This window comes from Galleria mellonella, unplaced genomic scaffold, assembly GCF_026898425.1.
Source record: "Galleria mellonella isolate WM207_F2 unplaced genomic scaffold, CSIRO_AGI_GalMel_v1 utg266, whole genome shotgun sequence".
NCBI lineage: Eukaryota > Metazoa > Arthropoda > Insecta > Lepidoptera > Pyralidae > Galleria > Galleria mellonella.
Genome location: NW_026442061.1, coordinates 214,781 through 238,938, shown reverse-complemented (window position 1 = coordinate 238,938; position 24,158 = coordinate 214,781). Strand labels below are relative to the sequence as shown.

Sequence of the window (24,158 nt, the reverse complement as noted above, 5' to 3'; positions counted from 1 at the left end):
ACCTTGTTCTGAGTCTAAGACTTACTCACCTACTCTTTTTAACCATAGGTTAAAAAGAGTAGATACCCGCTTTTTCCAAGTCTAAAATTATACACAACACAAACTACGTGGCTAACATTTCTTTTTATCAGCTATATTACTTGTATAAAGATTGGAATTGATAAGAAAAAAACGAATAACAATGATTAGATACCTTCTATTATCGTCGCTATTTACTAGTTTGCTCTAACTTCACATTTCTACAGAGAATTTTATATTTTACTTTGGTGTACCGCATCTGTTGTTTACTGTCGGCACGTCACGTAGGCAGGTTTTATTGTGTGCCTTAAGTAGACAATATAGTACGCAAATGATTATAACTGTGTGTGTAAATTGTTACGAGACTTCGACCGTTTGAGTTGTGTTGTGACTGCTCACCGATATTAATTTTCAATGCGATTTTAATTTATAGTTATTATTAATAATACACTACTTAATCTTATTAATTATTATTTGAATACTTCGTGATAACATAATTGTATCTGGAAATTAACTTTAATGTTTTGATCAGTGCTATAAAAAGTGGTGGTGCATTTGTTTATTTATAGACAGTCGCAATTTGCAGTCATGTAATTATTCTGTTCCTTTGGCCGTAAAATGTCTCAGAAGGATACAGCGATACATCTAGTTGCCGGCGGGTAAGTGTGAGCCGTAACTTTGTTAAAAAAATGAATCGTCTTCCGTTATCATTACCTTCAACTTTATCACTATGTATGAACTTATGTATTGGCACATGTGGCTAAATGTTGTTTACGTTAATTCTACGCCAGTAAAAAAATATTTTGCCGCATACCTAATATGGCGACAAATACGTAATTCAATAATATTTATAGTTTCGATCCATGGAATGATGATAGAATTAAATAAACTAACTTTAATAGGGTAACAAAAGGTACTACGTAATATTGATAGAAATTAGTTAATTTTTCTATAATTTCTATATTGTGCAAAGGTAAATCTGAAAACGATTATCATTGTTTACCAACTTAATAGTCAGTGGATGTTCTTAAATCGTATTTTTTCATGAGAGGTAGGTATTGATTTGAAAAATTCGATGAATGTTTTCTCGGTCTGAAATTAATCTGTATTTATTTATTTGTAGGTTTCAGTAATTATATGTTTATAAAAACTACTATATAATACATCTTAGAAAACATTATTTTAAAAACAGTGATAAAAATTACCTTAGGCAAAAACAAAATATATCTAAAACATATCTATTAAAATATAAGAAACATGTAATTTTTATTAATTAGCCAAATTACATTTGTTTGTGATAAGTTGCATCATATGCCTATGCCTACTTATTAAAAAAATGATGCCAAATCTGACATTACCTATGCTGCAACATTGTAACAACTTAAATCAAATTCAATAAAATACTAAAAGAGATTAATTCAAAGTAAATTGGCAAATAAATGAATCTAATGTAAATTGTAGAGTAACAGCATAACTGATTTTAAAAAGTAGAAGATTCTCAATTTGCCTGTCTCTTGCTAAAAAAAAACTCAAGACATGGCTTATTAGAGATCTCACTATCTAGTATTATATTTGAATATTGCAACTAGCCAATGCAGTTTCTCATTGGAATTTGCCAAAATATTCTTATCAGTTTCGTAAAATATAACAAGTTTTACAAAACTGATAAGAAGTGTGGGAGTAATTTTTACCTTATCCTAAGATACCTACTTTTTTAACCTTTTAAATACCCTAGTTAGATTTATCTAATATTTTTACAAATATTTTTATATTTATATGTCCCTTCTCAGAGTTATGTAGCAGAGGGGCTGAGTTATTGTGAAATTGTTTTCTCCATTTGTTTAACTACCCACTATATTAACACAGTCACAAAATATAAACAGGATTTTGTATAAAAAAAATATAATCTAATAAGATAAATGATAATAGTCAGAAATATAAAAAAAAAAAGACTAAGACAATATAAAATTTCTAACTGGAATCAAGTGCTAGGGGCACAAAAATTACTTTAAAGCCAAATGGTCAAAAGGTTACTTGGGAAGTTTTTAGTGTAACTCTTGTATTGAAATATGAATCTTGGGTTTTCCAATCATGGGTTGTCTTTTTTATTATTAAAAATTTTGTAAACAAACATACTTAAGTATTTCATTTTAAACTTAATTGAATTTTACCTACATTTAAATAGTTTATCTCCATCTGAATGCAATATCTCCTTAAGTATATATGATAATGAGTAAGAATCTAATTCAACAACTCCTTTCCTTTTCCCCATATTAAATTCAGGGTTGCTCTATTCAATAAATTCAGAGGTAATTATGACCTAGATAGTATAGCAATTTATCAAACTGCCTCTCTTTCAAATGGTCATATGTTTAATCCCTGCACAATACAAACATTTGTTTGTTTGTATTGTTTGTTGTCCTGCATATTTCTATTTATAATATATATTTAGAAATAAATATTTAACATTTGTCTAGAATTCAATATATTAACTCTGTTTAATTTGAAACTTAATATGTATGTAAATGTCCAGTACTATAAATTATTAATATCAAATTGTGACAAAGTAAATATTTTTTCATTTTCAAATTTCCCAGGGTGGCAGGAACAGCGGGAGCTGTTGTAACATGTCCATTAGAGGTTGTGAAGACTAGACTACAGTCATCGAAGGGTGTCGGGGTACCACCATCACAGCCGCCACCCTCCGATAGTGCTACACATGCTAGAAAAGTCTGTTCTAAAATTCCAAAACACCAGGTAATTTTATTGTAGTTGATATTTTTGGTAGGCTAAAACATTCACTTTACATTAATCATAATCATAATTTATATCATAATGAATAAATAATGTTATTAGTATCCACTTATGATGTAATTATATTATAATTTGCTCTGATGCTCTGCTCTGGGAAATTGGCAACCCTCTTTTTTTAAACTTTTTAAAAATATTATATCTAAGTCTAAATTGTAAATAAACAATTCCTTATCAGTTTTGATATATTTTTTAGTTTATCTGTTATCAGATTGCAAATGCCCCCAATAATTTTGATAAGACTTATTTTTTCAAAGGGGTAAACAATATTTGCCTAGTAAATAAGTCTTTTAGTTAGATATCATAATGCATAATAGGTAATTGTGATAAAGCTGAAATGCGCCATTTGATTGATTGCACTTTCCAGCCGGGCTCTGATAAGATATCAGTTACTAGGATACACAATATTATAAAATGGCTAGACATATGTTATCTTGAAAGGTTAATTGTGATCCTGATTGCTTTTTTGTGTTTTTGTCAAAACACTTATTCATTATGTTTTGGTACTCCTATCGTAATCAACATTATTCCTATGTACATTAGTGTTATCAACATGTATCTATGCACATGCACTTAATAGAAAATGCTTATAATCTGTTCTGTATATACTTAGCTTATTGAATAAACAATCTTGACATGTCTATTTATCTAAATATTAGTGCATAAAATAAACAAATAGTTTTTCATATTAATTATGTGTTAGATGCCTGATTTGTATTTTTTTTAATGTTTTGATTTAATAATTACCGGTTTAAAATACGTGTAATTAAATCGAAAAAGCTCGACTAGTTTCGAAATCAATTCGTGATCCTTAGTCATGAGTGACTAAGAGTGTTTTATTTTTTATGCAACTTAAAATCGCAAATATGCTGTTGGCCCGCCTCAGAAAGTGTTAATGGTTACCTATAGACATGAACAACGTCATGGATATTACAGAATAGCTTGTAATGCCATTGGTACCCCTCATTCCTTGTAATTTATAATGTTCAAGTCAATGCTTAGTCGTATTGTAATCAGTACGACAAAAATAGTGCACATACATAAAGAGTGTATAGGATCTTCCAGTTATTTTGTGACGCTTCGTAAGGGTATGGCAATATAGGCAAAGAGCCTAACACTTTATATTTAATTAATATTACACACAAATAATTTTGTGCAGATTTTACTGTTTAAAAAATTTTTGATATTGATATAGTAATACATATAAATGTTATTGTAAAAAAAAGGTCTTATTACTTATACTAATTCTGAATGAACAAAATGAACAAATATTACATATTTATTTAATTTAATTTTGTTCATTTATATATGACTATTTATTCTTTTCAAAAAAAGAAAATGGAAACGGTTACCCCGTCTACACGTTCCGTAAAAAGTAACCGCGTGGAGCTCGACCCGATTGCTAGTAATAGAGCTGTTTGATCGCATTACTAACAATCTCTTTTCCCCGTGGCTATAATCTCTAACGTAATTAGAAACATTTGTCGACAATGACTCTCGGCATACCCGCATTTCACAGAGTATTTTAGAATAAGTGAACAAAGTCGCGGGTAGTATAAATATAACAACTAATTTAGACCGTTATTGCGTATGTAGAATAAGACTATCACTGGAGTTTGTTGATCGTTCGCCGAAATACGTCAGTAGCTAAATATCGTTATTGCAAATACCTATTACCATTCACTGTAGGTACAATGGCTCTTTTTAACTCTTTTTATAATTACCATTTTTGATAAACTTTGTGTAAAAATTGTCTTCATGGGTACTTCTGTCCCACTAATGTCTCTGTAGCAATATTTGCTGTGCTTGTATGGCCCTCGTTTGAATAGTATGTGATATAGCGGTGAAATTATATGTTATGGAAACATAAAATCCATAATCCTTAAAAACGTCGATAAATGAGGAATACCATGGGCGCCAGTCTATTCTGTAGTAGCGTTATTCATGTGTATCGACGATGACGATTGCCACTTTCCATGACAAAAAAGTTGACAATCCACCTAGGGTTGTCAACTTTTTTGTCATTCCAAGTAACATGTACATATGTATATTATTTGTACAATATACTTGACACTTCTAATATGTTACATGTGTATATGTAACATATTAGAAATGTCAAGTATATTGCTTAAAAAAAGAATATTTTAATAAAAGAACAACTGGATTAACTTAGTGTATTTTAGTTGAAAAAGTTCGACTAGTTTCGGGACCAACCGGGGCACTTAGTCGTATAATGTGTTTTAATAATATAAAATATTATTGTTCAATAAATATATACACTAATAAATACACACTAAATATGATACGCAAGATAAAATTTAAATAGGTATTATAAGATTTTCATTTTCATGTCAATAAAAGAGTAGTCGAGGTAATAATCTTTAAATTGACATTGATAACACTTGCCTACTTAAAAGCCGGTAAAAACAATAATAAGTAACAGAAATATTATTTATTTATTTATATTTTATGGCACACAAAGCTTACATTATTGTAAATTATTTGGAAAAAAGACGTACAACAAACGAGCTTAACTCTGTAATAGTTCCAGCAAACTTAGAAGGGAAAGGAGCAGTAATTCCATTATTATTGAAATTATTAATTATTCTTATTAATTTTAAACGAGGGATATAGGTTTATACAGGAGGTTTAGGTAAATACTAAACGAACGATTTTTAATACAGTCAAGAAATGCAAATTAGTATTACATATTGTAATCATTTAAACTACTTTTACGAATCATCAACGAAATCCTTTGAAACCCCCCTAGCGAATCCACACCAAATGATTAATTAATGACAAACAACGTACGTTTGTAAAATCTGATAAGATTTTGACGAACTATACATTCTGTGCTCCATGGAAACTTAGACAGCTGACTGATTACACATTATTGAAATAGTGATAACTGAAACACTATAGACGTATTACATATTCATTACAGCGTATCACTATGTCCGATCGAAGGTCAATTTTGGCAAAGTCCGAAGTTAATTTGTTAAACTATTGGCCAAAGTTTGACAAGAGACAATCCTCTGCATACTTTTGTCCGTCAGTATAGGGCACACAAATGAGAAGTTTCCTGGTTGGTACAATGGAAAATACAAGTATTGGTCGCCGCTATAGAAGTCTCGATTAAATGACAGCTCTTTGTTGTAATATACTGGAGGGAGACTTATTCGTGTTTTACCGTGAAGCAGTTGTGTTTGCATGACTGTGTTTCGGTTTGAAGGGAGGGATATGGCAGTGAATTTACAGGGTACAGAGGAATGTCACCTGAGTCCTTAGGAAAGGCAACGCATGGGGGTATCATGGGCGAAACAGTATACTCTGTTAAGTTTATGGTACTACTCATGTCTATAGGCAACAGTTATCACTTTCCATCAGGTGGGCTGTCAGCTTGTTTGCCATTGTAAGTTGCATAAAAAAGGGTAAAAATTCGTTTTAAGACAATTGCTCTAGTACACTTATAAATTTTAGAAGCTTTATTTAAAAGTATACATAGCGACCTCTCATTATCATCTTAGATACTAAACTATATATTGATCATTGCTAGTTTTGTAGTAGGAGGTGTAGAGATTCCAAGTCGTGACTGTGAAAAACATGATTTTTCTTAGGTACTCGACCTCACCGTTGATTTATGTTATATAATTTAAACTATATTCCAAAAAAAAATTTTATTGTAGCCAGTTATTTTGATATAAAAACTACAGTACTGTACCGATTTAGATTTTTATAGAACCAATTTGTAGGTTTATCCTTCCAGATAAAAAAAGTATTTTCCAAATCGGTTTACAAGTGACGGGGTTGTGGGGTAACAAATATAAAAAATTGGGAACCTTTTTCCTTTTGAAGTCAGTTGGAAATATAATTTTCAATCATACTGTAAGATGACATATAAACGGATAGTGAATGCCTTATTAATCAGTGGCGTGTTATTTTTTCCAATAATCAAGAATCTAAAAATAGCCCACGGGTAATAAACTCGGCGACTGTTACAATTTACTCGTGTTTCGTAACGGAATGGAAATAATCTTTATTCAAACTTTATCACAAGCATTTATCATCATACAAAAATACTATGATTCTATTATTGGGTTCGTAATGTTATGTTGAGAAGAACCCGCAAGAAACTCGACTATGAGGGGTATCATGGACGAAACAGTATACTCTATTATGTCCATGGTACTGCTCATGTCTATAGGCGACGGTTACCACTTTCCATCAGGTCGGCCGTCAGCTTGTTTGCCATTCTAAGTTGCATAAAGAAACTCAAACAACGAGACTACTGATCACCGGACAATCCATTTTTACTCGTATATTCATAAAAAAAGACGATTTAAAAGTACTTGTAAATAAGCCTATTTGAATAAATATGATTTGAATTTGAATATAAACGGACAGCTAAAACATCTAACATGGAGAGAATAAATTAATAGTACAGGCACCAATGCAGTATAAATATCCCTATTACGTTAGACCATAGCATGTCCATGGTTCAGGAACGAGAAACAGGTTATCTGTTGGGTTAATGATCCGAGGGACATCGAGGAGTATTCTACAATATTCTGCATGCCTGTAGAACGAGCTTGCTCAAAGCGAAGGCAATCTTCAGTCTAGACACTTTTGTCCTAAATTTACAGAACAGAACATGTGATATTACACGGTTAAATTAATAGATATGTTAAAAAGGAAAAATTTTGTGCATAATTTCAAGACAAATTCAAATTTCCACCGAGTGCCAACAATATTAGCATACTAATGGATGGAAATTGAGCTGAGAGACATCAAAACTAAGGAAGCTAATAGGGTAAATGACGTAAAACATTGTACGTGGAAAATTACAGGATATTTGTACATCTCACCCTCTTTTTGGAGTTCCGTAATCCATCGAAGAACCATATAATACAGTAAATAAATCTACTAAATGTAATAATCTATAATTTTAGAGCATAAGCATAGAGTACAGAATGCTAAAAGTGGCCATATCTCTTCTTACAGTTTGTCTGCTTTTTATCGTGTGTTTATAACATTAGTACTTAGTTTATTTGGACAAGCAATGTATTTGCCGCTTGACGTCTTCACGTGGTCCTTCAAATTAGAAGTTTTAAAAATTACTTTCCTTATTTATATTCTATTTTAGCAGAGTTGTTGAGCTAGTGACCCGACATTGGCTTAAGTCCAAATGAATATCGGAATCTCATTCTAGGTTGCCTACGACGACGATCCCAAATGTTTACAGTTTGTGAAATCAATACGCAACCTAACTCTATTGATTTTTCAACAAGTCTCATTTTAATAACATCATCTAACAATGGTGTAAAATATATCTAAAATTGGTGTATTTCAAAATATTTTCCACCACCGAATCACCAAATCTGGAGTTGGAATAGCCCCCCCTCCTATCCTTCTCAACTCAAAAAACTTAATAACTCTCCCATCCTACACTGATTTAAGATTTGGAAATATATCTGTAAGAGAGTTAATGAGTACCGTCTTCTATACTCTATTGTATAATTGTAATTTCTTTTGATATTACGACCGTGAAATAATAAGCTTTTACATCTTGCTTTATATCTTTTCATTTCACGATCAAATCTTGATACTAGAATTAGATGGAGCGACTCGATCACATCTTGCCACTTATTAGATGGAGCAACAAATACAAGTGTTGCATAGAGTCAGTGGATACAGGTTGCTCAGGGCTTTTCCTTAAGGCAGTCTGTGGAGACGTATATTCAGTAGAGTTTTTGATACTGAAATGATGATGATGACTTGATAAAAAAAAATAGAAATACTTTTTTTTACGCGTTGTAAAATGGTTATAAATCATTAAAGTCATAAAAAAAAAAACATAACTTACGGATTCATCAATTGATTGTGAGGACGTATCAAAACTGATTAATAAATAAATAACTTCTACTCAAAAGTCTAATTCAATACAGAAATTTAAAAGTAAAATGTGACAAAATCTCAACAGTTACTCACATCGTACTGTAATGCGCAAAATAAATTATTTGTCACAATTAAGCAAGCAGTGCGGGCATAGTTGACAAATTTATTAGTGATTGTAAATATTGTGCTGCTTCCTTCCATTAAATTATTCCGGTTATACCAAGTAATCCAAGACAAATATGATGGTAATCGATGACCTTACACACTGTCATTCATAGTAGTAGGTTAAAACCTAACAAAGTTGCAAGGTCACTATAAATTTAGACCGATATGCGCAGTGGCAACTTGAAATGTCTAACAGTACGTTGATCAATATACGACTTTACATACATAGGCTTGTGTGAGACAATGCATTACATTGTATAATATGAATTATGATGTTACAAAACTATGGAAATTGAGAAACATTACCTGCGTTGTAATGGGTATTTTTTTCTACCGTGACTCAGTGTTGCTATCTTCTTATCTGTTTACTACCTCTTGTTTATAGTCTACACAAGAATCTATGTTTTCTGTTTTTGTTTTTGTTATCTTTTGGAGAAAAACATGTCAAAATTGACACCTCTATCATCTACTTACAGACTCGCAGTTATGCTTTACAAAAAACTTAACCAATCGTGAAGAAGTTTGAGAATACTTTTTTTTATTTTAATTTTGCTATATTTTTTTTATTTTACATTTTTTTTAATTTTTCAAAAATAACGATGTTTTTTAAAATATTATAAAATGCGTAACCTTGTATATTGAACCCGGGTAACTGAGAGGTTCAAATCCAGTCTGATCGAAAACCACTCTACAATAGACATTTTCAGTATTATGTTTTATGTATGTTTTTGATACAGAATAGTCAATATGCCAGCCAGCACTTGTTTTTTTTTTCTTATAAGTTGTCATAGCTTGAGTCATAGGTACTACTACTAGTTTTTTCATTTCCTGTTAGTAATTACGTTGTAATCATAATCTAATTTACCCCACGTGGGTTACATACAATTAGAATCATAGACAATCTATTGCCAGATTAATTGCTAATTAGATCCTTTACTTGTTCTTATACGCAATTTCGTCTGCCTGACCGAGATTAAACGTATCCTTCTCAATCAAATTTTACATGTATACCAAATTTTATGACGGATGCTTAATTCATTAAGGCGGCAAGATATAATAATAATAATCATCTTTATTTACTTAAACATAGTACAATGCAAGGTGTTATATTAGTAAAAGAATATTAACAAGATAAGAAGCGAATAAATAAGTATTTACAATATTAACATAGTAAACTAATAATTATTGCCTAACAGAACTGTAATCTTTCGCCGTTCGTGATCTTATGAATTAAGTCTGTCGACCCAGAATAATAACAATATCTTATTCACATAACTATTGAACTATTGTATGTTTTTTTTTTACAACAATATATATATATATATATATATATATATATATATATATATATATATATATATATATATATATATATATATATATATATACATAATTGGAAAACAATTAGACACAAGTACTTATATAAAATATTTATGTGCGTCGCAATTTAGTTTAATAAAAATAAAATAATTATAATTAATTCGTAACATGACGGAAAAAGTATTTATTTTATTACTTACTACCATTGAAAAAGCAATTATTATAGCTATTTTATCTGTGTCTGTACTTACTAATTATACTAAAAATAGATTACAAATCTAAACTTACTCTCCTTGGTGTTTTCATGAGATAAATATCTAAAAATAAATATAATGTGTTATAAAGTATCCTAAACATGTACTGTATCAGTGTTTATTCATATTTACGCCTAGGACTCGATGAAACAGAGAATCTTGATGTTTACAAGTCTATTATTACATCGCGTGGATATATGTAGTACGGCTTCAGTAATTTGCTATCATTTAGTGCGAATGAGTTTAGGTACATGTCCACGCAATACACTTTATTATTGTTGATGCATTAAAAATTCTACCGTGAAGCAGTTGTTTGCATGACTGTGTTTCGGTTTGAAGAATGGGATATGGCAGTGAAGTACAGGCTACACAGGAATAACACCTGAGTCCTCAGGAATGGCAACGCATGGGGAGTATCATGGGCGAAACAGTATACTCTGTTATGTCTATGGTATTGGTCATGTCTATAGGCGACGGTTACCACTTTCCATCAGGTAGGCCGTCAGCTTGTTTGTTTCTAAGTAGCTTAAAAAAAGGTTACAAACTAAAATAGCATCTAAAACAGAATATTAATCGTTTATTTTATCTTGGTGTCTCTATATTATTAATTTTAATGTAATTTTGTATAAGTAGGCATTGTCAGTATCAAAATTCAATTAATACGTACAAATTTTTAAAAATTAAACAAACCATTGCTTATTTAGTGCACGACAAAGAAAATCAGGAATGGAAATTGGAAATATATGTATATTATAAAAAGGAATTTAGGAGACTAGGGCCGTGTAGGGAAGCCAAAAGGGAGCAATAATAGAATGTGGCAATTTCAAATTTGGTAAATAATAATGTAAAAATTATAAATAACACATGTGGCCACACAGATAAGTAGCTTAATATAGCGCTAAAATTGAATTAACATTATAGAAGGTCAAAATTGATTAAATATGTATGTAATGAATGACATGTATTCTACAGATCAGGTATAGGGATTTTGAAAACTTTTATGTTATGTTCGTCGAATTTATATGTTGGCCGTATCTACCAATATTTACACTATCTTCCATATTGTATAAAGAGATGTATAAATTAGTTAAAGCTAAAGGGCAAATAATGTATCTGCTTGTATAAAAGAAGAAAATGGCGTATTTCTAAAATCTATTAATAATATTAGAAGTAAAAATCTAATTAAATGGTACATGGAATGTATCAATGTAATAAAAATAATTTACTATGTCGTTTTCTCTAAATAATTATTGCTAACCTAAATAATATTCATTAAAATTTATCACCCATTTATGTAGTAAACTGCTAGGAATTAATTTTGTTTTCATTTTTCATTAACATCAATATTCCATGGGGGTTATATTACATTTATGTAGTAATGTAGTAATAGTAAGATCCTAAACTAATGTATATTTCATAATCTTAAAACTTACTATTTACTAGAGTATTTCTACTTAAATAGTACTTGATTCATTTACATAATGATCCTATATACAAGTACATAACCCAACACGTAATTGCTACCCTATGCATGTCTCCCCCTGTCTCTTAACTTGTCAAAATTTCCCGAATATCTTTTTATTATTAACATCCATAACATTGGCCATACAACACAGGAGGCCAAATGGGGCTACAGACGTACAATGGGCGCAATGTTCGCGTACAGCAAGCAAGCAGATCGTATGCTGATGTCGTACAATTGTCAGGTTCAGCAGTACGCGAGGGCTGGCCACGCCAGGACCATCAACAGGATGAGCCTCATACAGTGCATAAGGTGAGCAGTAACTTGTCAATAGACTTCTCAATTCGCTTCTATTTTTTCACCTCATAACTCTGTCATTTATAAACCGATTTGTAAAATTCTTCTATATCTGAAAGGATGTACTTACCGATTAGTCCCATAATTTTTATTTTAAAACTGTTCAGCAATTTAGTTTTTAAATTAAAATAATTGGTTTTACTGCGATTGAAGTCGGTTTTTTTGTGAAACAATCTTAAATTAACTTTTTTTTATTATTAAGACGCAAACGAGCTAATAAGAGTCCACCTCTTAGAACAGAAGAACAGCTCCTTATTCTGTTCTGTGGTTCATCTGAAAAGTAAAGGCACAAACACTTGCAGCTTATCTTTTTTTTATTAATTTAATTTAGAAGCATAAAGTGTAATGTGCATTGTCAGTCTTTAAAACTTTCAGACACTATTTTTATATACGGTGAATTCGAAACTCGGTGAAAACCTTTTAAGAGAGTGTTCTACCAGCCAAATGGAATATTTGTCCTAAAAATATATGCAAAGAGGAACAATGAAGAGTTTCTCATACTAACAAGACATGATGATTGTCAAATTAGTGTGAGAAACTAGACTTTTTTTGTCATTTCTCAATCCATAGTTTTTTGGAAATAATGGTAATTTTAATTGAAAGAACTCTCCCTTAAAAGGTTACATCTTCTTTTTCTTTGATTTTAATTTTACTGTAATATTTAGAACAGCAAGCAAACAGACAGTACACCCCACATTGGAAACAGTAATTACAAACATAAACATTTCAATGGACATTAAATAGGACATTACTATACTTCTAACTGTCCTATCCTACTACTGAAGACCGGTGTTTATGAGTGATACATTACCTGGTTACTAAAGAAGGAAGGACAGTGTCCTGCTTTCGTTCCATTCTTTACTTTCTTCCGTATCATTGTCATATCATGAAATATTTTTAAAAAGAAACGTGGCTACTTAACGATAGAAACGCTAATGATAATCTACTATCGACTTTCTCACTGCAAGTATTTTTGTTCACCCAATTGTCTTGGACGCTCAGTGGGTCAAGGCTTAAATAATTGTAATATAGATGCTCATCGGGTAACGTTCTATGTTCGAAATAAAAATAAATATTACTTTGGATTACAATCAATCATAGAAGGAAGACTTTTGTCATTGTGTTCACCTCAACTTGTTCACATTTCGTAGAACATTAAAATCTAATGTGGCAGCGGACGTGCCAACCGTTATCTCGCATTTAGTTAGTTTGGAGGAGAATCAGACGAAAATTTAAATAGAGATTTTGGTATATGCCAGATTTGAACTCGTGACCTTCGAGGTATTATGGGTCGGGATGAAAACAGGCCGCGACGCGCTCTGTTAATATTCAAATCGTAACATAACAACATTTACTCTTATAATGCCCACCTACTAATTTATTATAGCTTCAAATGCACTCTGTTGTGTTTATTAGTTCTCGGAGTACTGACATTTTGGCTTTTAGCCATTGCGTGCATAAAATCATTATGTATAGTCCAATACACTTGTCTACTGATATCTCTCTAGTTTTATCAAATCGATGTAGCGATGAAGTTATCAAAAATATGTACCTACTGAACTAAACCGGAAAAAAAAATACAAAACTTTTGCAGTATCATAAACTTACATATTATATAATGTGTAATTATATTAGATTTTTACAAAGAACAATTGTCCGTGAACAAATAATAAGACTGCTTTAAAATAATTTAATTATCACATGTACGCTAATAGATAAGAAATTAAATATGCTCGCTGATCTTCATGAGATGAGTGCGTGTATCCTATTCTGTAAAGACCTGGCGCCTGGACAAATATTTTAAGATTAATAACTCGCACAAATATTGGCCGATCGCTTATCAGTTTACCGTCACTATGCGTTAGATCAGAATACGCTATCACTCCTGTTCCCTGTGTAAAATCGTCTTATCCGCCCGAAATACATCCATTTTCCCAGACACAATCCAATTTTATATAATTTATTTTTAGTTCCATTTTGATATTTGTACGCGTTTATCTTGAAATGATACAACTTACGTCAGTACAGTTCGAGGTTAAAACCAAAACGTAAATATCATTAAATGTAACCTTGCTCTTAACTTTCTAGGCATATCGTCCAAACTGAGGGCACTAAGGCGCTATTCAAGGGCTTAGGACCAAATATAGTGGGCGTCGCACCGTCCAGAGCTATATATTTTTGCACATACTCGCAAGCAAAGGCCATATTAAATCAACATATAGCACCTGATACGCCCATTGTACATCTCTCCGCAGCCAGTGCTGCAGGTAATTGGACATCTTTTATTATTATTATTTTTTATACAACTTAGAATGGCAAACAAGCTGACGCCCCACCTGATGGAAAATGGTAACCGTCGCCTATAGACATGAGCGGTACCATGGACATAATAGAGTATACTGTTTCGCCCATGATGCCCCCCATGCGTTGCCAGTCCTGAGGACTCAGGTGTTATTCCTCTGTACCCTGTAAATTCACGCCATATTCAAACCGCAACACAGTCATGCAAACACAACTGCTTTACGGTAGAAACACAAATGGGACAGAGGTATCCAAGCAATCGACTTTTGTACAAAGTCTCCCCATGGCCATCATCATTTTAACTATTTATTGTTCATTGGTAAGTGATAACTCGCATGTGTTATCGTAGGATATGACAGGATAAAAGTGAAAGATGATAGGTAAAGATGAAGTCAGGTCAGTGATCTTGACAAAGTCACTAGAAATTAACCACTGTAGTTTCCAGAGGGTACCTTGTCGAACTCAACGTGTTAGGGATATATTACTGTAATGGGACCTTGCGACCCCAATACTAGCAACTCCCTTCCCCCTCTCTATTTTTCACTACTGATCATAGGCTTTTCACTCACAGGCTACCATAAGGAACGGTTCTGAAGCACTTATATCTATCAGCTTCCTGCAACACAGTATAGGTTGTCGGTTCACCTAGTGGGGGGTCGCCCAACACTGCGTTTGTCTACTATGATCAATGACCTTTATATCTATATCGAATACATTGATTATGCAATAATTATTATAGTAGATATCTTATTTCGTGCTGCTTATAAAATATGGTCGTATATTCGATTAACGTTTTACGTTTGTGAATAATTTTATCATTGTTTTCTTTTTTTTTAAATATCAACACAGATTATTGTTCATTGATGTAATATAATTATTTTATGAGCATATTGTAACACAAATATGATATTTCAGGGTTCGTATCGTGCACAATGACTAATCCAATATGGTTTGTGAAGACTCGGCTACAATTGGACGGGCAGAATATGTCAGCTTTGCAATGTATTAAGAGGATATATCACAAAACGGTATGATTTGGTTTCATTTCTCACTCATCTACGATTGATATTAATATTACAAAGAGGAAAGACTTGATTTATATTTTCTTTTATTGTATTGAGTAACATCAAAAATTACTCGACCGATTTTTTAAATTATTTCACATATAGAAAGATACGTTGTTAGCGAGTAACATAGGCTATCTTTTTTCCATAACCATTATACTAAATTACATAGGGATCTACCCTATAATGCTATATAATGTATTATGCTAAATAATAAAATACTATTTTATCTATTTAACCATGCAAAGCCGGGGTACAACGCTGGTTTCTAAATAAAAAATAAAATACCGTTCACATACACATTGGTTATTAATAACGAATCGGATAGACTGAACACGTGACAACAGAATCATTTTAATATAACAATTATATAACATTGACGTTGGTTTATGTAATAATGTTGCTAGAGGCTAATTTTGATTTTTACCCAAAATATTTTTTCTCAAAATCGATATTATTTTTAAGACTTTTTATCCAATTACAAAGTTATATTGTTTTTCACTGCGTTTTGCCATGTGCCACATGTGAACGATGAATTAAAGCCATTTCTTCTGCGTCTACTTTTAGCTAAACTTATCCTCCCTTCTCTTATTCTGTTTTACTACCTACATTCACATTTTACTTTATATATGCCTCTATACTGATTACCTGTATCAAAACTGTCCAAAAAAATTATCCAAGTTTCTTCAATTCCATTTTACTTTTCTCCAAAAGTTTCAAGAAGAATGCCATTTTTACAAAATTTCTCAAATGGAAAATTTTTTACCCAATATTGCGAAAAAATACCTAATCTGTCAATTCCGCAATGTAATATCCAACCGCATGAAACCTGTGATGTCGTTTCTGAAACAATTCGGCATATCTTTGGTTCACTAACATTATGTAAGGTAGCTGTGTGTAAAATTTCATATTTCTTATATCCTAAAATAGTGTAAACCTGTAAATTCTCAAATCAATCCACAAACTATAAAAAGACAAAAAACCGAATAGATATCTGTCGCAAGTTATGACGATTCATTCTGACGATTTCATGACTATCTGAATACGATCATAGAACATTTTATTTATGAACTTGGCAATTTATTAATTGCAAATTGTTATAGATGACGCAATGCGTTCCCGCAGTGGCGCCAAATTTCTCAGTGGATGTTTGTTTGAAACGATAGTCCAACTAGTGTGTACACCAGCATCGACACGCATGGTGAGGGGTACAAAGTCAAACCCCATTTATTTCGAAATTTTTTCAATTACAGATTTTAAGGGCCATCGCAAAATAATCAAGTTTCGTGTTAATTCACGATTTTATATATGAATAATACATAACATTTATTATTATAATAATTTCTTATTGCGATCTCTATATAAGAATAGAATAGAATAGAATAGAAATCATTTATTCAAATAAACTTACATTGAAGCACTTTTGAAAAGTCATTACATTTTTTTTAATCTACCGCTCGTTCGGAAAGCTGTCTCATCACAAGAAGAACGAGCAAGAAACTTGCGTGTTGCTCTTTTAAATTAAATTTAAGGATTTATCTTTTAAATTTAAGGATACCTGAAAGTATAAAACATACGAATAAACGTTGATATAAAAAAATCCGTTGCCGTGTGATTCTGGCAAACAATAGGCTATCCCTCCCTTTCCCGTAGATGTAAGAGGCGACTAAAGAAGAATGGTCGAAGGATAGGCAGTAGTTTTCGCTTTTAAAACCAATAATGTCTAACCGCGGTTGCCAATCCGCCTGCCAAGTTTGGCAACTACTGGCAATACCCCCTCTTTTGGAGGAGGCCTATGATCATTAGTGGACAGTAAACGGCTGATATGATGATGATAAAAAGTCTTGGGCGTTATAGTATATTCTGTGCCGTCTTATTTTGTTTATAGTAGCCGACTGTAGTTTTCAATTTCTTAATACGCCAAGTTTTTTGCTATTTTTTATAATACAAAATAATAATAAAAATATGAGATAATTTTAAATATGTCAATCCTTTTTCAGGGCATAAGAGGCTTCTATAAGGGTATCACTGCGTCGTATATGGGCATAAGTGAGACTGTAGTACACTTCGTACTCTACGAGGGTGTGAAGGCAAGACTAATAGCGGCCAGGAGTGTAGACGGTGTGCCGAACGACCAGCGCTCACCAAGGGACTTCATCGAGTTCATGGGAGCCGGTGCCTTCTCGAAGACGGTCGCATCCTGTATTGCATATCCACATGGTAAGACCTTTAACGTATTACCAAATTTACCCCATTATTTAATTGCTTTTTTTTCAATGGATGATAATAAAATGGTAATGGCTATGCCAACCCCAAATAATTTTGAGATTAGGGCAGCAAAATGATGATGATGATAGAAAGAGATGACTAAGTGAATAAAGGACTATATATCCTACTGTAAAAGAAAGAAAAAGAAACGAAATAACATGTACCAAATAGATAATAAGTAATAGTCTGCTCTTATAAAGAGAGGTCCATGATATGTTAATGAGTTACTCCTACCAAATATTATTTCTCACTAAAACGATTTCGTTGTCTTCATTTTCAAACGACTTCAAAAAGAAGGGCGTTCTCGATTCTGTTGTTTTTTTTTTTTGTTTGTTTTCTCATAACTGTCAGTTGTGAACCATATTAGAAATTTCTTTTTTATCTGAAAGGATATACTTTCAGATTGTTCCCGTAGAAGTGTTACCATAATTGGTTCAGTAATTGTTTTTAAATCAAAATAACTGGTTTTCACCACAGTTGAAGTCTGTTTTTTGCAATCTTTATTATTGTTTCTATCATCACGAGACCTATTTTTAACCTCATATGTCATTCTAAATTTTATTGTGTCACAAGAGAGGGCAATATTGTATGAATCTAATATAGCTTAAGCGACACTTGACGACAGAAATTTCTTTTGTATGTCAATTTCAATCTTTAAAGATACTTTGTAATACAGCTATAAAACATTTGGTTGACAGTTGACCTTCGTCACATTACCCTATAAATTAGTATTTCCCGTTATACTTTTTCACAAATTTATTGGAAAAAGATCATATTGATACTGACTTAATAAGCATGGACTTAGTATAACATACTTCATAATCTAAGATAAAACATAACACAATATAAAATTTCTCAAATAACAAAATTGTACTATTTTAAATTAAACTCAGGATCTATCTATAAAAACTTTTACCTACTAAATTCTAAAAGGAGTTGCTCTGATAACTCTGAGTACAGAGTTAATTTTTTTTATGCAACTTATAATGGTAAACAAACTGACGGCTCACCTGATGGGAAGTGGTAACCGTCGCCTATAGACATGAGCAGTACCATGGACATAACAGAGTATACTGTTTCACCCATGATATCCCCCATGCGTTGCCATTCCTGAGGACTCAAGATGTTATTCCTCTGTACTCTGTAAATTCACTGCCATATCCCACCCTTCAAACCGAAACACAGCCATGCAAACACAACTGCTTCACAGTAGAAACACGAATGGGACAGAAATGCTCAAGCAAATGACTTTCGTACAGTATCCCTCTGGTAAATAGACAATAAGATCTACTAAACGACCTGAATTAATTTACTCTGCTATTACAGAGGTAGCAAGGACACGGTTGAGAGAAGAAGGTGACAAATATCGAAAATTCTGGGAGACATTGCACACAGTTTGGAAGGAGGAAGGGTACCGTGGAGTATATAGGTATGAACTATTTACGAGTATACCTATTTATATAATTAAAATAACGGTAAACAAGAAGTCAGGCTCAATCATTTTACATACAAATCCATATTTAACAGAATTTTTATTTATTTATATTGATTATTGAAATAACATCTAGTTATTTGTCTACTTGTATATTTTATTTAAATCTCTTTGTAATCCTATATTTCAATACTATTCTTTATTACTTATTTACAAGAGACTAAATACAAATTCACTTCAGTATTGTTATTGAGAATGACACCTATTATCATATTTTTTAACTGCCCCAGTTATTTATTCAATAATTATTTTCATGCTTGCATTGCCTTTGTCAAATTCATCCAACAGTGAAATTGTATGTTTGCCTCAATAAACAACTACCTCCTATAAACTAATAAAGAAACAGCATAGAATAAATTTTTTTGTCATAGTCAGTAGTATTTAAAAAACCAAATTAAATAAAATATACTGATTTTAGTCAAATATTGTGGGGCACAGCAACTGTTACAAAACTAAGTAATTATAAAGTAAAAATTGATGCAAACAAATCATCTAATTACAGGGGCTTAGGCACTCAATTGGTTCGTCAAATACCGAACACAGCGATCATGATGTCAACATACGAAGCGGTGGTGTATCTGCTAACGACGCATTTCAACAGTTCCTTCTACGAGAACACCTAGCAATCGACTGAAGCCGCGTAGGTCCCAGTGCGACGTAATGCCTGAACCCCGTAGTCTAGAAGTTTGCAACTGAAAATCGAGAGCCAACTCTTTGATGATGCATGTGAAAAGAAGTAGTATCGGCTCGATTTATTTTATAATTATCCTCGAACATTATAGAGTTTTTCGCTTTACTAGTAAACGTTGTGCCACGTCATGTGACTGATTTAAGATTAGTGTTTGTTATAATTTTACGGTCTCGAGGTAGCATAGACATCTCGAAATATCTAATGGTTAATAGAACTTCATAGTGTGTTAAGATGGAAGCAGTACTTAATAAATGTACGTAATTTAATCATAGATATTTTTCTTTTTTCAATTGATAAACATGTTTCAATACAAAAATATATTCTGGCTCGCTAGTGGTAGCATTACAGATGTGGCTTTTCGTTTGGTACATTAACTTAATGCGTAAATACTCGCAAACCAATATGATCGCGACATTGATTGCATCTTTCACTTTATTCCGTTTGTCAAAATGGACAACAGTGTACAGGGCCTAGATAGCGCTATCTTATCATTGGCATCATGATTAATAGAAACCACGAAGAACTGCATATGTAATTAAAATATTTCTTCTCTTTTGTTTGCACGAATATAATCTGTATTTAGTATTGAAATATGTTTATAAATATTTATAATTTGCAATTGAGACTGTAAAGTAATTCTAACAACAAACTACAATGCCTTTCTTTTAATTAAAAATAGAAGGCTGTTTTTCCTAATAATGCTCCAAATAGTGACACCCGAAAAACCATTGTAGTCATAGTTCTAGTCTCACATTCAATATATTATAAACAATTGTCATTTTAATTATTGGTTTATTAAAATACTATTTTATTGTTTTAAAAGTCACATTAATTAATATTACAATGTTAGAATAAAATAATGTAACTTCCAGTCAGACCTACAAAAATTAATTTATCAAGTAACTTCAGAAACTAAATGTTTAAAAAAAAAGCTTTATTTAAACATTTGATTTCTCAAGATATAATTTTGGTATTTGTAGTAAAGTTGGTACATGTTTAAAAAAAATATTTTTTGTTTTCTCACAGACTTTTAAATTGTGTGAGCTTTTGTGGCCATAATTATTTGTTCAACATACTATAAACTGTTGCTCAGTTTACTCGTTGTTCAATATCGTGTTATACTTATTATTCCAGTCCTTTAGCGCACATAGAATGTTGTAAGCTGTGATATAGTACTTGTAAATATTAGTTTGGTGATGATAATATTAAAACACGTGCACACATTTATAGCTCTTAATGTCATTACACACAATAGGGGAAAGTATTATTTCTCTCGTTTTTTATATTCAGTCGATATTTTTTTTTTAAGTCAAAAACAAAATGCAACAAATGATGTAATTGAAATTGTTAATGTTGTAGAATCAAGTAGAAAATTGATTACAAATTGTGCATAATAAATATAACTCTACAGATTTATAAATTGTTAAAATATTTTTAAGGTCAAATGTAGACTGAGTATAAAATACTATTAATTTTGTTTAATCAATAAATGGTCAAAATTATGTATTTGTTTTATTTCATCTTCCTTTTTATTAACAAAAACTAAGATAGTACAGGCTTCAATAAAGTCCGTATAGAAAAGTTCGAAATTATTACCCACATATGTGTAGAAATAGCATTGGGCATACTGCTTGGATATCTAAGCATAGTGGTCAGTGGAAACAGGTCACCCTTCAAAGCTACTATGGGTTCCTGTCGAAACCAAATTACAGACAGAATCATAATTAATGCAACAACAACTTGAAATACAATCTGCACAGAGCTTTTAATAGCTAAACTTTTGCTCATTCGAGATTGTGAATTGTCTTTCAATTCAGATTCAATTTTATTGATTTTGCGTTGAATTTTGGAGTATGCTGCAAACTCTTCTTTCATTGATATAGTCTTCTGAGCAGATTTAAGTTTTTGGATTTCAGCCCACATTGTGCGTTCCTCATTTGATGGTCTAATAAAGCAAGTTACGATCTGAAACAAATGTAGGTATTATAAAAATATGATGAAATAATATGGATGAAAAATAGTCATTATTTATTTGTCAACTACATTCAACTTTGCACTGTTGTAATATTTGTTTGTGTATGTAACTTTTAAAATGTTCAACACATTTTAGTAAGGCTTGTATTTTGCCATATGTTAATTTTTTTTTATTTTTAACACAACACAAAAACCGTTTTGTTTTCTGGCTGAAATATTAAACTTAGATATATGATGTTTGCAGGCTTTTTTGTAAAGTAAAAGAACATATAGAAAGAATTCAGCCTACTTGCTAACATGGCCAGAATGCAGTTGAGACTGGCCTGCACTCTGAAGAGCAGTAGCATCATCATTTACAAATAATGGTGTAGAAACAATCCACATGCATTTTTGCAAACATTCCCTTTTTACTGATGAACAAGGCAGTTCCAATAACACACAGAACATGTTATTATATTGTACTCTTGTATTATATTTATTATTGTATTGCAATTTGAATATTGTAAGATGTTTGAGAATATCTTACCCTCAGTGCTCTGGCACTATTCAGCTGCTATAAATTTTATTCCTTTATTTCAAATTGTTCAGACGGCGCCCACCATATTATAGACTTTGCCAAATTTTAATTATGTTTATTGATATTAATTATTGAAAACTTTTCTAACAATGAAAGAATTTTCATAATCAGTTCAACAAACTCACAAACTTTACCTCTTTATAGCGTTAGTATAGATGACATTATAACAAGAGAATATAGCATTAATTTCAACATTTACTGGCTTATTTGATTAATTTTGTTTAATTCCTCTACCATTAGTATATATGTGACTACCAACACACTACTTATAAAATACATGTATAAATACTTACTGGCTTTACTAGATGCGGTACCAGAGTACTAATAGTGCATAAGATAACAAAATATATCAAAAGGAAACCATTTATAACTTCCAACATCATGAAATTGCACACTTCTGCAAGTTTCTGTCCACTCTAAAATTAGGAAAGCTAAAAAAAATGGAAAATCTTATCAATTATACATTCACATTTGCTTATATATACAGTATTTTAGATACAATTAAATTTTAGTATTCATTTTAATGATTAATGCCATTTACTACAAAAAATACTACCATATTATAATAAATTACAGAACAAAAATTTTAATATGATTACTTTTATATTTTTATTTACTATGCACTATTATTTATTATTTATTGCACAATAAAAAAATTCAAAAGTACCTGATTATATACTTATTGTACTATATACCAATTTATTTTATAATATTTATTTATTTACATTTCAAGAATTTTCGTAAATTTTTGGTTTTATATACGTCAATCAAGAACTGAACCTATTATTAATTATCAATCAAACAGTTAATACGTCATTCAGAATTTCAAATTAACTAGGTCCGCATCAATTCAATCAAAAAATGTTTGTACGTTGTCTATGCTACCAATTTTTATTAATGGGTGATAATGGAATGGTAACCCCATCCGCGCTATCGGTATACACCGGCGAGGCACCAGTGAAGGATGATAGGTGAGGTTGAAGCAGGTCAGTTAGACCATCGTGATGAATTCAACAAGAATTGTTTACAATGGTTTCCAGAGACCACGTGGAGGTCGACCTCCACTTAGTCGACTTAATATTGCTAGCAATGGCGCTGTCAAACTCCATTGCTAATATGCTAGCAGTTTATTAAGTTTGAAAATTTTTGACAATAAAGTAGAACTTTCTAAATTGTTTACAATTTTCAAATTCTATTAATACTAATGTTCTAATTCTACTTGATAGATTTTTTTATAATATTTTGGATAGAGATATAAAAATAATTGCTGGAGGGAAAGCGATTGTTAGTAATAGGATCAAATAGCCCCATTACTAGCAATATACGCTGTCAGGTCGACCTCCACGTGGTTTCCCTTAGAAATCATCGTGGCTAATTCTAGTTGAATTCGTCAGGATGGGTTAACTGACCTGCTTTCATCCTCATAAGTCATCTATCACGGGTGCCCCGCCATTATATACCGATAGCGCAGACGGGGTTACCATACCATTATCACCCATTAAAAAAAAT

General features: G+C 31.6%; 2 protein-coding genes across 3 annotated transcripts; one reads left to right on the top strand and one right to left on the bottom strand.

Moving 5' to 3' along the window:
• The first annotated feature begins 322 nt into the window (after positions 1-322).
• Positions 323-21,600, top strand: LOC113516299 (solute carrier family 25 member 36). 2 transcript variants are annotated; one of them, XM_026900699.3, is made up of 8 exons: positions 323-677; positions 2,616-2,775; positions 12,170-12,237; positions 14,371-14,549; positions 15,499-15,611; positions 17,648-17,867; positions 19,242-19,344; positions 19,910-21,600. In XM_026900699.3, exons 1-8 carry the CDS (start codon positions 637-639, stop codon positions 20,028-20,030), a joined length of 1,005 nt encoding a protein of 334 aa, XP_026756500.1. In that variant the 5' UTR covers positions 323-636; the 3' UTR covers positions 20,031-21,600. The 2 variants fall into 2 exon arrangements, with proteins under 2 accessions (XP_026756500.1, XP_026756499.1); XM_026900698.3 differs by having other exon boundaries at positions 327-677; positions 12,080-12,237.
• Positions 21,598-23,463, bottom strand: LOC113516300 (guided entry of tail-anchored proteins factor 1-like). The gene is made up of 3 exons (XM_026900700.3): positions 23,317-23,463; positions 22,943-23,080; positions 21,598-22,063 (listed from the first exon to the last, which is right to left on the bottom strand). The coding sequence occupies exons 2-3, from the start codon at positions 23,030-23,032 to the stop codon at positions 21,641-21,643; spliced, it is 513 nt and encodes a 170-aa protein (XP_026756501.1). The 5' UTR covers positions 23,033-23,080; positions 23,317-23,463; the 3' UTR covers positions 21,598-21,640.
• Positions 23,464-24,158: the final 695 nt, after the last annotated feature.

Coding starts and splice junctions, on each gene's coding strand:
- LOC113516299 (XM_026900698.3), top strand. CDS start 637: ATGTCTCAGAAGGATACAGCGATACATCTAGTTGCCGGCGG. Junction 15,612..17,647: donor AGAGGATATATCACAAAACG/GTATGATTTGGT, acceptor ATCCTTTTTCAG/GGCATAAGAGGCTTCTATAA. Junction 19,345..19,909: donor GGGTACCGTGGAGTATATAG/GTATGAACTATT, acceptor ATCTAATTACAG/GGGCTTAGGCACTCAATTGG.
- LOC113516300 (XM_026900700.3), bottom strand. CDS start 23,032: ATGATGTTGGAAGTTATAAATGGTTTCCTTTTGATATATTTTGTTATC. Junction 22,064..22,942: donor TACCGCATCTAGTAAAGCCA/GTAAGTATTTAT, acceptor CATTTGTTTCAG/ATCGTAACTTGCTTTATTAG.